This window comes from Mixophyes fleayi, chromosome 7 (genome assembly GCF_038048845.1).
Source record: "Mixophyes fleayi isolate aMixFle1 chromosome 7, aMixFle1.hap1, whole genome shotgun sequence".
NCBI lineage: Eukaryota > Metazoa > Chordata > Amphibia > Anura > Limnodynastidae > Mixophyes > Mixophyes fleayi.
This window is the reverse complement of record NC_134408.1, coordinates 51,309,059-51,323,392: the sequence shown is the minus strand read 5'-3', so window position 1 is coordinate 51,323,392 and position 14,334 is coordinate 51,309,059. Positions and strand designations below refer to the sequence as shown.

General features: G+C 36.7%; 1 protein-coding gene across 1 annotated transcript in view; it reads right to left on the bottom strand.

Moving 5' to 3' along the window:
- The window catches only part of GRIN2A (glutamate ionotropic receptor NMDA type subunit 2A), a 502,726-nt gene that overhangs the window by 22,474 nt on the left and 465,918 nt on the right, over positions 1–14,334 (bottom strand). Inside the window, exon 12 of the mRNA XM_075179825.1 lies at positions 4,749–4,936. Coding sequence (XP_075035926.1) covers positions 4,749–4,936 — 188 coding nt within the window. The remainder of the gene's footprint in view (positions 1–4,748; positions 4,937–14,334) is intronic.

The window sequence follows — 14,334 nt, the reverse complement described above, 5'->3', positions numbered from 1 at the left end:
TAATTTAAAGCAGATAAACACTTCCTGTTTATCTGATCGGGTAGAGATGTATCGGTAGTGCTGGATGCATCATCTGCCAACCTCATGGCGATGCCTATGACAGATATCACCCATAACTTGGAGGCACCAGCTACGGTTATTCAAAAATATCCCAAAAAATGCTGGGCTATATATATAAAATGTAGGTTTTGCTATTAATATTTAATTATTGTGTAAAAACAAATGTAACTATATAACTTATTTTTCCTTTGTGCAAATTACATCTCTAACTTGAAAAATTATATCCTTTGGAAGAAGTCCCAAGGCTCTGGCTGGATCAATAGGCACAGCCAGTGCTAAACTGGTATACTTAATCCTGTTATCCCAGCAAGGGGAAAGCTCACTACTTATGTGAACAATTGGGGTTTAATAGCATTTACATTCTATCAGGGTTGTATATGCTGCCTATACAGTAAATAAAATTTTTTAAGAGCAGTTGCTCTTCCAATAGCATTAACAACACATTTCATACTGTAACTATAGCATTTTATGGCATACATATAGTTGTGAATATGCAAAATGTTACATAGGTCCCACTTCAAGTAATGCTACTCATACCATGAAAATCAGAAAATATTTATTAATTATGTCAAAAACAGAAGTAAATTCTTAGCAAAATGTAGTGTTTTCCCAGATCAGCTCTTTAACCTTATGCACACATGAGGAGCATATAATGGAGACCCATCCACTTGACCCTTTGTTTGGAGTCTCCTGTGGATTTGCTGACTTTTTTTATAGTTTCATCCTGCAAATCATCAGCACTGAATTCATTTATTGCTGAAATGGGGTAATGCTTATGGTTTACTGTCAAGTGGAATTTTATATTACAGGGCATGATATTCATATATATGCATAATCAGCAATTTTGTAAGACACTTCGTGACATGCACCTGTTTTGAGCAATATGCAGGATACATGAGATTTATTAATATGCATCAGAAAAAAAAAAAATAAGACAGCAAAAATATAAATAAAAGGAAAAAAACGTAAATTGTTCTATATGTATACATGGAGAAAAAATAAATCAGTTATAATTAAACACATAAATGATGTCACATTAGGCTTTATGTTGGCTTTATACCTGGCAAAAACACATGAACACCTTTATTAATAAGGATGGATCTAATCTATTTTCAGTACCAGGGCATAATATACAATCGCCAGATGACCTGGCAAAATGTATCTGTGGTGTGGTGATGCATTTTCATCCTCTCTCCATCCTCATTTCCATCCTCTCAATAGGCCACTTCTCAACTCTTCGAAATATAGTCTGACACTTGCGCAGTGAAGCCCAAACTTTTTAGTAGATGACTAGGCATTGCCGGGCTCCCTTCACCTCCATAACCCTTAGCTATCACACCCCCTGAAACAGCTATAGTTCTTCCCCTGCTCAGTATATTTAAATTAACTTGAAACTACTTACTGCCAACTAAGTTTACTTACAGGTAAGTAAATTTAATTGGCTATCTTGTTTACTCAAGCAATGCATGTTGGATTTAAACATTGGTTGAGGTTGTGGCTGGATCCAGCTTTCTGAACACAAAAATGGGAAGATATAATTTATTGTGTACACTTATTTCTGTCATTGGAGCAGAATGTCTGATGTATATAGTTGCAAATGTAGAAAATGTATAAAGGTGCTGCCTTAAGGCAACATGGTTGTGCAACACTGAAATGGGAAGTCACATGTAAATTACCACCTGATATGAGTTAAGGTAAGGGGGAAGGCATGACCTTCATAACTGCATTCTCTTGTTTGAATGCCTAGGTGGTGGGTGTCATTCTTGGTGTGTTAGAGATTTGTATGGAATTGGACCCAATGATGAACCATGCAATTATTTGGGAATCCCATATTATTGTAAATTGCATTCAAATTCCAATTTTAGATAATACATTATTATCTGTGGCCAGAGCCAATGCCAGCCATTAATATGTGATATGCCTGTGTTGAAAGCTCTAATTTTTGCAAGTAGAGAGGTCTGTCCTTTTACAAACCCACAGAAATGTACCACACATGAGCATAAAGCCCATGTCCATTGGCCCAGTCAAATCTACTCTTGATTGGTTGGTTCAGTATTTCAAGTGCTTACTTAAATTTATGCAGGGTGGAGACTGGTTTTGGCTCTATATGATACGTAGGTGTCTGCTGTGTGTACTATCATGTACTCCTAAATGTATAATCACTACCACATAGTGATTCATAACTGTCCTTTTAAAAGCTTTATATGAGCAATAAACTCTACTCTTCCAATAAGATGGTGCACAATGTGTATTATCTGCAGTAATCCCGCAACCTACAGATAAGAGCTAACCCTCTAATACGTTCCCCGGATTACTTGTGCTTTAACCCAGCAGACTGAGTCTACGATCTGCTTGCTACCCTAAAATCCTGATCCTAAGTAAAAGGTCAGGAGGAATCAGCCACAGTCACCAACAAAGAGGTGCTACAGCAACTATACCTAACACCCAAATGAAAGCAGTTCCAGGTGCTGGCTAAGAAGCCAAGTAACACAAGTAGAAGTGGTCAGCAAAAGCAGGATACTGAGGTAAAAGGAACGCCAAGACAAATTAGTAAAACCACTGACAAACAGTAAAGGATGGGATGGCAGAGTAGGTCACAGAGCCTTCAGTGCAGTGTTTTTTATGCTTGTAACAGATAATGATTTTCTTCAATGACATTGTAAGTAATTTGATCTTGAGGATCATGAACATGTACTAAGGTGAAAAGTTACACCCCCTCTATGCCACCCAAAGGAACAATTGCACTGCCATCCCCCAGCATTCTTCTGAATTGGGCTGTGTTCTGCAATAATTCATTGTAGGAAGAAATGCAGGATGACACAAGTCTCTTTTGCTTCTTCATGCAGTCAAGAAGTAGCTTACAGCAAGGGAAGCAGAAGAAGTAAAGGAGACAATATCCTCTTTGCAATGCAGTCTGTCAGCAATGAAGACAGACAACGCATGAAAGTGCACAGCTGACCTGTGTAACACTGCACTTCTCCATTCATACAATTATTATAGAGCTCATCCTGTTACTGGGGTGTGTCTGGAGTGTTGGGCAGTATGGGGGGAAGATGCATGTTAGGGACCTTTAGGCAACGTAAAATCTTATAATTGCTGCTCCAAGAACCTAACATTTTTAATATCTGGGAATCTCTTTTACACCTCAGATAATATTACGGTTCCTTCAATATTCAAATAGTATAAAAGGACATGAATATCAAACTTGATATAAACCTACACCAGCCTGAAACATTGCAGAGAAATATCTATTACTGGGATAATTAAAAGGTACTTAAACCACCAAAATATTTCTAATATGTGTTTTCAGGATCTAGAGATTATTTAATTAAAGGTTGTGCGGTTATGTAATGAAAGGGAAACTAACTTTTTTTTTTTTATTAAGTTAAATATTGAGATAAAAGCATTGCAAAATAATGTGTCAAAATATTTAGTTACCTTGCAGATGTTATAGAGTACAACCTTTTTGTTGCTGTCCAATAATTTTATTTCCATCCAGAGCCCTCCTGTGAATATTATAAATGTGTGATAATCTTATCACAGTACAATGTTTTGGGCCTTGTGACAAAAGGTGTCTTTAACTCTATTAGGTGTGGTGAAGGCAAAGGAAGAGGAGATACATAGAACAACCTATGTGTATGTGCAGGGTCGCCCTGAGCCATTCTTCCAGTATGGGTAGACAATTGTTGCCACAGAATATTTTAAATTTTGGGTCCATCAAGCAGTCACATGATACGCAAAAATACACAAAAAAAATCAAAGTAATTAGCTGTTGCAGCATAGACTTTGTGGCGCTTGGGTTGGTTTAAGAGGCAAAGGACAGGATTATCTTTTGCTAATAAGTGTGTAAAATATTGTACGTAAGGGCCAATAGAGCCCCATGCATTCATATTCCATCTTGTACTTTTGGGTGATCACCAGTGCCTCACACTGGTGTGTACCAGTTCTTGTAAAGACCCTTTAAGAACAATCAACATCATTCTGCTTTCAAGATCTTCCATGTCACCAATTGTCTGCTGGATCCTGTGACCTACAGGTAGAAGCTCTATCTGTTCCTCAGCTGGCCTGTGTTGAATGCAGTGCCCTGTATCAACACTCTCCTGATACAAAGTAAGGGGTCAAGAGTAACCAGCCATAGCCATGATCCAAAATAAGTGGTCAGAAGGAACCAGCCAGTCACTGGCTAAGAGGAGCTACAGCAGCTAAACCTAACACCCAAGAAGTAAGTGGTTCCAGGTGAAGCAAAATGGCGTCGACAGCAGCTACTTTTCTACAACTAGTGTGCAGTTGACATTCACAGTCAGCAAGTGTCTGAGAACAATGGTAGGAGTGGACAGTAAAGACAGGTTACTGACGGTAAATGGGAACTCCAACATAAGCGGTTAACCCCAAATAAACTGTAGTCAGATAAAAGATGGCATGGCAGAGTAAGTTCATCCTGTCCCAGTTTATGACTGTTGGCATCAGTGGGGATAAAAGAGAGCGATAGCGTGCAAAACATTCCAGTTCATAATTTTGTAAATTGGTGCATGTGGAAAACTTCCCCACCACTATGGAAGGTTTTAAACTCCATTGTACGTTATTTAGTAAAACAGAATTTTCAGCTTTAATGGTTTTCTTGTAACGATTTCATATAATATTCAAACAGCATGTTTCCCACTGAAGTTGTGTAATACAATATAACTTACCATCTCCAACAAACTGTAGAAGAGCTAGATCAATAGGCCGTTTCCATGCAGAACCCTTCTGTAGAGCAATACCATAACCTGTTGTCGCAAAGACATATCCACTGCCTATTGTCACAAGCTTGCAGCCCTCATCTCTTCCAGCCATATAATTCAGCACAGCTGCATCATAGATGAATGCATCCAACTTCCTGGAAAAAACACATTTTACCAAAAGCATGAAAAATGTGATTTCGAATACAGATAAATATTTTGCTAAAAATATTGCAGATGGGAATGTTAAGGTTATATGACACATCATATACCTGAATTATAATTACTTTACATCAAAGCTTTAACTGCTAAATAGAAAAGTTATTAAATTCACTTACTGTGGAAAAAAAGAATTTGCTCCATTATCAATTGATTAAATCCATATGTCCCTATAAATCCGTATTTGCTAAATCACACATTACTTATGCATTAAATGGAATACAGTAAGAGAAGTCTGCAGGAGAATGCCACTGTTGCTTATATGAGGATTGCTGACATACTATAAAATGTTTGTTCCCTTTGATTAGTAATGTTTTGGAGAATGGTGTATATCTCTATAGTCTGTGTGTGTACAAGTGTTTGTTCAGACACTTTCAGAGAATCTGGCAATATATGTAGCAAAGCAGCCTTGGTTTCTTCAAGGTCTTCTATAAATTTGGTGGCTTAATACACATAGTTATAATGCCAGAAAACACCTTCTCCTCAAAACATAAAACATCCAGAACATATAAAAGAGCAAATATACAGGACACCATATGTAACCCAAGACATAACAATAAATGTAATTGTCACTTTGTGTGGACATCATATGTAAACTCTACATTGAGTGTGAACTGTTGTAGCATATGCAATTATAAATAAAGCTGTTTGAGATTATAAGTTTGATATACTCTTGGGAGACATGCTTTACAAAATATACTTGATTAAAGCCACAATTTAAAATAAGATCATAAAACCATCAATAACATTAGTATTGCTAACCCAAATAGCGAAAGAAAAAATATTTACATTGAAATAAAACAGTATATAATGGAAGAGGCAACAATATAAAAAGAGATTTGTAGAGGTGGCCAAAGACTGCACATTAAAATGACCAGACACAAACTCCAGTGGATCCTGTATAACATAAATACTACATACAAATTCTCATTCACAACTTATGTATAGCACTGTGTGTCTATCCAGATTTTCAGAAAACCAAATATGTGTCAAAAGACACCTGAACAAAAATAATATATGATACAGTATGTACATTTAAGAGGTTATCAGCACATATTGTAAAAGAACAGAATAACAAGTTATTATTATTATTATTTAGTTATGAGGTGTCACAAAGGTTGGCTGTGCCAAACAAAGGGGAGCAGGAAAACAAGAACAATGAATAACACATTACCTGAAGATCTTCCATTGTGTTCAAATAAAACAACATTAAATGACACATTGCAGGAAGGGGGTGGGGTGAAATCCATAGGTGAGGAGTAGCAAGGGAGAAACCTTGGATGTTAGAATGTGAGGAGGTATTCAGTGGTGGTCTTTGGCAGAGCCAAGAGGGTGGGATGGAGATGAGGTTGGAAATGTATGGTTGGAAAAGAGTGTCTGAGAGCTTTATAGATAAGGGTTAGGAGTTTAAACTCAAAAGAGAGACAAGAAGCGATGGGAGCAGGTGCCAGGAGCAAAGGAGGTGAGAGGGGATAAAGACGAGGGGGCAGATGAATGGGTCAGAAGATGAGAAAAGGGTGCAGAATTTGGACCCAGAGTCAGGGGGAAGGAGCACAGGTGGGTTGGCTGGAGAGTAAAGAGGGATTGTAGAGAAATACATTTCAAATATGACTGTTTAGAGAGAAATAAGACAAAGCTTTAGGAAGAGAGAAGTAATTGATGTTGAGGAAGTCAGTATGAGACAATGATTTCCTCCAGTGGAAATTGGCAATGCAAGAACAATTTTTGCATGTATAAGGTCAGATGGGCATGACACTGTTGGGGCTTGGACTGTTGAAGGCTAAGCGTGGTGGACGGTGTAGTGAAGCCCAGGGCAGTGATAAGGGTGCATTTGTAGAGGACTAAAGCCTGGTAAGAGCATGAACAGGTAGTGATAGGGGGGATAAATTAATCAAGTGAGCAAGAAAAGCAGGAGTAGAATGTGAGTGAGAAATAAAATGAACATGCAGAGGGGGGCGAGAATCGGAGTTACACTGCAATAAGTGGAAGAAAAAAACAATAATGTACTTTAGCCTAGATGTAGGATGTTTACCACTGACTTACTGCTGTGGATTTGTTATGGAAACATTTGTAAAACAAAGTTCAGTGTTTCACCTACCCAAATCAACTTTATTGTTTGACTCATTTCTACATTTGTTTTCTGATCTTTAGCATATTGTTTTTGGAAGAAAGAATTTTTTTTTGAATTAGCTGGTTTGATTTTTATTCTATTATGAACCCTCAATCTGCTGAATATGAACTATAGCATTGCTTATGTTATATTTAGATATAATGTCAGTTACTTATAGTTTATAGATGCTATTAACTATATGTAGAATCTTGTGATTCAAAGTAACATTTTCCTTATTTTAATTGGACCGAATCCCATTACTTTTATTCTTCTGCTTTTGAGTTTTAGATAGTTGTTGAGTTAGATCTAAGGAATGTGTATTTATATATGATTAAATGGAACAAGTTAGATCTATGGAATGTCTATTTATATATGATTAAACGGAACAAGTTGTGGTATATATTTATTTATTTATATGTATTTTTATTTATCAATGTATATATCTAATTGGTTATAGATTGGTATGTTACTTTTATTAAGTTATGCAATTGACAGTAAGTCTTAGCAATTGATGCATTTTTGTTGTGGTAGTAATTTAATCACTTAAAATGTTCATTCATTTTACTTGACTGCAATGGGTTAATTGCATGATTTGAGTGTATTTTTTTTTAACAACAATGCAGCATAATTGCTCTTCATCACACACCCTTGATGGTAACCATTGGAGCCTAACCCTTTTTAAAGAGGATTATTGACGGATGAGGAAATTGCTTTGAAAAAGTCAGTCTGGAACGAACTAAATGCGTCAGCCAGTGTTAGACTGATGTTTCTACTAGATCCGAAAAGACCCTTGTTCCTACACAGTTACTGTAAGTGAAAAAAGTGGAAGGAACCAAAAATACAGGAATCTTCAGTATACGGGCTTGTTTCCGGAAAGTCTTAGGGTACGCAGCCATACCCACGTGATCATTATGCGCCAGAGAACTGAGGGATAACGCCCAACATTGAGACCATGAGTTTCTAAAAGAGGATAACTCCTGAAAATATTGTGTCTCTCTATGTATTTTAAATATTTTGAAAGCGGTGAACTGAACCCTCCCTGTTTTAAAGACTATTTACTGATTGGGACATCTCTTCCTAAAGGATTTTTATCTGTTGTTACTATATTTTATAAGGGTCTGGATCCTTATTGTGACTCATTACTATTTCAGTTTTCCAGATTACATCTTTCTGGAATTGTTATAAGTGTGTTATTTAAAAAGTCCATACTCAGGATTTGCTAGGTACCGTTAATTCAATAAGTGCAGGAATTATTTATACCTTGTACCAGTTCTGATGACATATGAGCTCATTTTATGAATTGATGTTTTGAACATGCTGGGAATTACTCTGCACCTTTAACATTCACATTGCTTTATAAATTTTATTTTTTCAATGTCTTATATTATCTGCTTTTGGAATAAATATTGATATATGTGTATCCATTACCACAATTTGTTCCATATTTATTAATTATTCTTTGGTCACTTTTCACTTTTACTGTTTTGCGCTGTTATTTTTCTTGGGTTGTATTTTTTGTGGGAGTGGCACTTTCCATAAACAGCTGCAGTAGATTCTGGTGTTAGTGTACTTTTATAATTTGTATTGTTTTTTTAGCCCCTGATTCTTTTATTTTTCCAGATAGTTTGTTGTCAGGCTTTATTCTGCTCCGCCCTTCATCTTTTTGCTGCTTCTTGCTGTGCAGGTACTCCCACAGCAGACATTTGCCCTTTTTAGGTGGCATCGCAGTTACACTTTGCTGCTTTAAGTAATTAGTATATTCCTATTAATTTAACAGTAATTTCAAATAAAACAAATGGATAGAAAATCAAGTCAATTTGGAATAGCAAAGGTTGTTATAAATGGTAACTGCCACACAAAAACCTAAATAAGCCGGGAAAAAAAAAAAGCCCAAGAAATGAGGAAAATCTAGTAGTCAAGTACACAAAAGTCATTTGCAAGCATTTTACCAAATGTGTTTGTGTGTGTGTGTTTATAAAGGTGAGGAGCAGTGTTAGCATTTTATACATATAGGGCCTGAAAAAACAGTCAGTATTTAACTTATGTGCAAAACAGAATACTAATTTGCACCCCTTGCATTGTAACATGGTTTTGTCCAGGAGACTTAAATAAGAAGTTTCTTAAGTTAAGATCCTTAATGAATCAGGCCCATGCTGTTGGGATAAAGGCAATATATCAATTGGAGACTGGTCTTGTAAAATACAGGATATGTTACTATTGTCCTCCTTCCTGTGAGCAGCTATATAATTGTATGATGTTTTCAACATTATAACCAAAATTATTTTACTATTTAGGGGTCCCATTTTAATGGATTAGGGTTTTTATCACACTTTGTAATCAATCAAATATAAGGTGGATTCTGTTTGACCTTTGGGTTTACTAGTGCCCAATTGTATTGTTTGGGACTCTGGAGCACATTTGTTATTACTTTGTGTTCACTTTAGTTCTTATTGCTAGTACCTCTCTATTATGTGATTTTTTTTTTATTATCAGAGATGTAATGGAAACAATTCACAATGATCAGGATCATCATCAGTTCATGAGGACATTTAAGAAGAAGCATACTCTGAGGAGACTGGCAAGAATTCTTAAATGTATTGTGCAAAACTTTAGAAAATGGGAGCTCAAAGGTCTGCATGGTCCATTGCATAGGCTCTGTGTATAGCAGGTTGGTAATAAGCAAAAAGATATGGAAGATAAACATCTTTGGTCAGTGTCAAGAAGGGCAGAGAGGGCACAGAAAGCAAAGCAGAAACAGTAAAGTAGAAGTGACAGAGCAATGTGAGATAATGTCAGTAACTTAAAAGGCAGCTTGAACTTGGAAAGAATAAATTCAATTTTGTTAACCGACTAAAGAAAGATTGATGGAGTATGGTTTAGATTCCTTGATATCAAGGAACCAATTTCAATTAAATATTAGCACAGAAAAGCACCAATAGAAATGAATGTACTTGTAATTATGTAGTCAAAATATCAATGATGGAACACATTTTTCTTAATGTAAGCACATATCCAAATGGGAAGGACCTTTGAAACAGAGAAAGGCTGAGCAGGACCCACAGGATTAGGGTATCATAAGTGATATTTTCTTTTATCACCAAATTTAACTAGAAAACAATTTTTTTTTCTGTAGATTGGAATTTTCCTTTAAAAACCAAACTACTGTACATCTACTTGTGTTCCATACTTGTCTGGCTACAGCTCCATTATATTATTAAAGTTTAATGTCTTCCCATAGAACTATTTAGTGTGATATATTTACAGTGTACCTGTCATGTAGTTTTGAAAAGTTTAACAAAATAAAAAAAGAATAAGTCAAAACCTCATTGTAATGTAAGTAAACAATACCAATAACATTGTTAGACAATGTAGATATAAAACTGTGCTTCTCTCTCACTTGGGAAATATCAATTCAGAGCGAGGTCTCATAGGAGACTTGTGTGAAGCGTCTCCATGACATGTTCGGTATCTAGAGGTGCAGAGCAAAATTCAGTAATTTTTAGGTACCATAATACCTGGAAGTGTGTGCAGACGCACATTACGTGTAGGCTCCTATTGTACTTCACACTGAATTGAATTCCCTCCTTTGTGTCATAAATCCTTTAGGCATTAATTAAATTAAACCAATGTACTGAAGGCATGCAGCTTCACAATGTCGTATGATGTTTTTTAGAAGCTCACTCCTGCCAGTACATTCTCTCATCATTGCCTATGAATCATCATAATCATGTATAGATATAGCACCACCAATTCCATAGCGCTGTACAGAGAATATTTGTCATACACGTTAGTCCCTGCACCATTGGAGCTTACAGTCTAACTTCACAAACACACACAGACTAGGGTTAATTTTGTCAGCAGCCAATTAACTTACTTATATGTATTTGGAGTGTGGGAGGAAACCGGAGCACCCTGAGGAAACACGGGGAGAAAATACAAACTCCACACAGATAAGGCTCATGAGCCCAGAGTTGTGAAGCAGAAATGCTAACCAGTGTGCCATCGCGCTGCCCATTAATGCTCGTAGCTGCCCAAAAGATGGCTAACATAAAGCAGACATGTGAAAAGATGAATATAAAACAAACTAGACAGCTGTAACATGCAGTAAATGTAACATGCTGTATGTTTTGTTGTACGTTGTCTGTTCACATATTTGTTTAATATGCAATTGTGTATAAGTGAAAGGTCCGTTAATAATATATTAAACAGCACTGCCGCTGTGGCTTAGAGCATATTAACCTTCATTACCATTGAAAATCCACATGACTCATGGACAATCATTGTGAGATGAAACATCTATTATTTCTAGCTGTAGTCCACACAAAGTTCTACAAGCTGTAACACATTAACAAAATAGCAAACAAATAGTCTATGCTCAAAATATTAAGTACAAGAAATAAAAGATTATTTCCAAAATATATTATGCATAACAGCACAGATCTATGTAGTTTTAAGCATTAATTGTAATGGTAAGAGCTAATGTATATTGATCAAAATCTCCTCTGGAGCTCCAGAGAACATATTAGTTTCAAACTGTGATAAGGGTTTTTGCTGTTAATGATTCTAGCTAAAGAGACTGCAGTGCTGATATAATGGCTCTGCGCCAATGTAGTACTGCATTGTAATACAGTTTGTTAGCAATTAGCCAGTGTGTGCAGATCTATATGAATAATACATTTTAATCTGTAACATGTTACTAAATATGTTCAAATATGCCATATTTTCCATTGTGGAATTGTAACTTTCTTGGCTTTTGAGCAAATTTTCCAGACTGTATTCCCTCAAGAGAATTTGATAGTAGCTGTGCAGTATATAGTACATAAGAGGTTTGGATACCAGTATATGGTACTGAAATATAAAGAAAATAACGTACCCTATGTATTACAGGTCATAGAGGAGTTCTGTGACCACACAAAAGAGGGTTTATAAACATTGTAAGGCACAGTGAGGTGATGTCTAATACTGTTTAAATTATTTTTCTTACGTACAGTAGGAGGGACAAATGTAAGAGACATGTGTTCAAACTGTACATGTGAAAGTCACAAGGTAGTTTGTATTGAGTCAGTTTTGGCTTAAGAGGGTTGAGATTTATGTATTTTTCCAAACTGCAATTTTAAATACATCTTTTGTGCATATGAAAGTGAAAATCACACAATAAGCCACACTATTTTAAACTGCAGATGAGAAATCTCAATGCTGATTTTGCAAAACTAAGATCCATGCAAAATGGAACAATATATAAAAACCCCACATAAATATTTTTTAGACACGGTTTTCACTGGCGATATTGCTCTATGTGCGTACCTTTTGAGTATCCTTACTGATAATCCTTGATTTAGAGTGGCTGGTAACTTGAAGCAAAAATACATCTGGGCACAGATCTTATGAGACATATAAGAAAAAAATTGGACTCATTGAAAAGGGTTAACTTGTGTCTTCATGTACTTGCTGTACTCTGCACTCATATTTGAATGCCCTTATCGGTCTCTCCAAGCATAATAGGATACAAGTATAAGAAAATCCCAACTGAAATTATGGGGGACAAGTTGTTTGCATATGCAGTGTGATAAAATTGATGAGAGACATTTTTTAGGTGGTGCAAATGAACAGAGGCAGGTGTTGAATGCCGTTTTATGCAAACCACAGTTTAATAAAAAGAAAAAAGCATCTTAGTGAATGCAGGCTTGAAGCCGTGTGCAAAGCTGCACTTTAATAACATCCTGCACATTTTAAAAAAAATACATTTCAAACCAAGCATCAGTGCCTATGATCGTATTTAATATGAATTTGATGAAAATTTACAGATGTAACACCCGACAAGGGAGTCTCTGCACAAGAGCCTTGACTCCGCTGGAAGAGCTACATTTCCCATCAGCCATGCAGCTGGTACAGAGGTGGAGACAAGGGAAGGGAAGGAGAGAGTGAGCTCCTGCAGGTGCAAAGGACAGAGAGGAAGGAGGAGGAAGAAGATCTCCGGAGTGAGGGACGCAGATGAGACACAATGAAGTGTGTGCAGCAGGAATTGAGACAAGATTTGAGGGCTCTCTGATAACAGCACCCAACCCCAGCATTAAGAGGAGGTGGAGAGCAAAGAGAGCTCAGGTGAAAGAGGTCACCCACGCAGTACTGGAGATAGCCACTCTGGGGGACAAGGAGAGGTCCACAGTGAAAGCACTATGGGCTATAAGAATGTCAGAGGACAAGAACTGCACTACAGCAATGAATGTGGGAAGTGCTTTAACTTTGACCAGAATCAGAGTACCTTTGGGTGAGCATTGTGATCAGCTGCTTCAGTAGGTTTTTCAAATGAGTTCCTGGCCAGAAAGGAAAACTCCCTGTCTCAGTAAACTGCAAGTGTGCAGAGAGGACTACAAGTAAGAGAAGGTGTGGTCTGGGTTTGCTCCCATCTGTTGCCTCTCCATTGTGACAGATAAGTGTACATTTATGTGGTAGAGAGTTTGGTGTCATTCATATGAGGCTTCGTTTACAAAGACACCTGCTCCATCTATTTCATTATCTCACACATAGTTCCATAGGGAGACAACAGGGCCCCATACACGTGGGAGAACTTGCTAAAGACTATGCCAATTTGGTCCCTCACTATTGGAGACACCTATTCAAATTTAATAGGCTACAAGTGCTGCTGGTCACATGTAACTTGGATTTATCAACTAAATGTGCACCAACAGTACTCAATGACAACATAGTTGAAGTTTATTGTTGTTTAACATTTGTTAGCCAGTGTGAGATACATAACAAATTGGGTTGAGTACCTTACAGCGATGCTGGAAACGCCGACATCGGATACCCCGACATGATAAACACAAAGTTATAATTCCCAACAGAGTGCTAATAGTGACAGCTTAAAAAACATATGTGAAACAATTACGAGGATTGAAGTTCCCAGCAGGCTGCAATGACGGCACTTGACAGTATGATTCGTGCTGTAAAGGTAGTAATTTAATGAGACGTCGGCTGCACAATGTACTAGGCTATCTAAACAACATTGTACAGACGGCGCCTCCTTAAATTACTACCTTAGCAGCACGAATCATAGTGTCGTCCTTTAAATGTCCATTTTATTAATCTATTTAATAGATTTTCCACTGTCGATTTTCTATTGTCTTGTACTTTATTATTTATTATTCAGTTTACAAACTGTATATATTTTATTGTTGTTGTTATTTTACTGTACTCCTTTGGCACCATCTTCGAGTGCACTGTTCA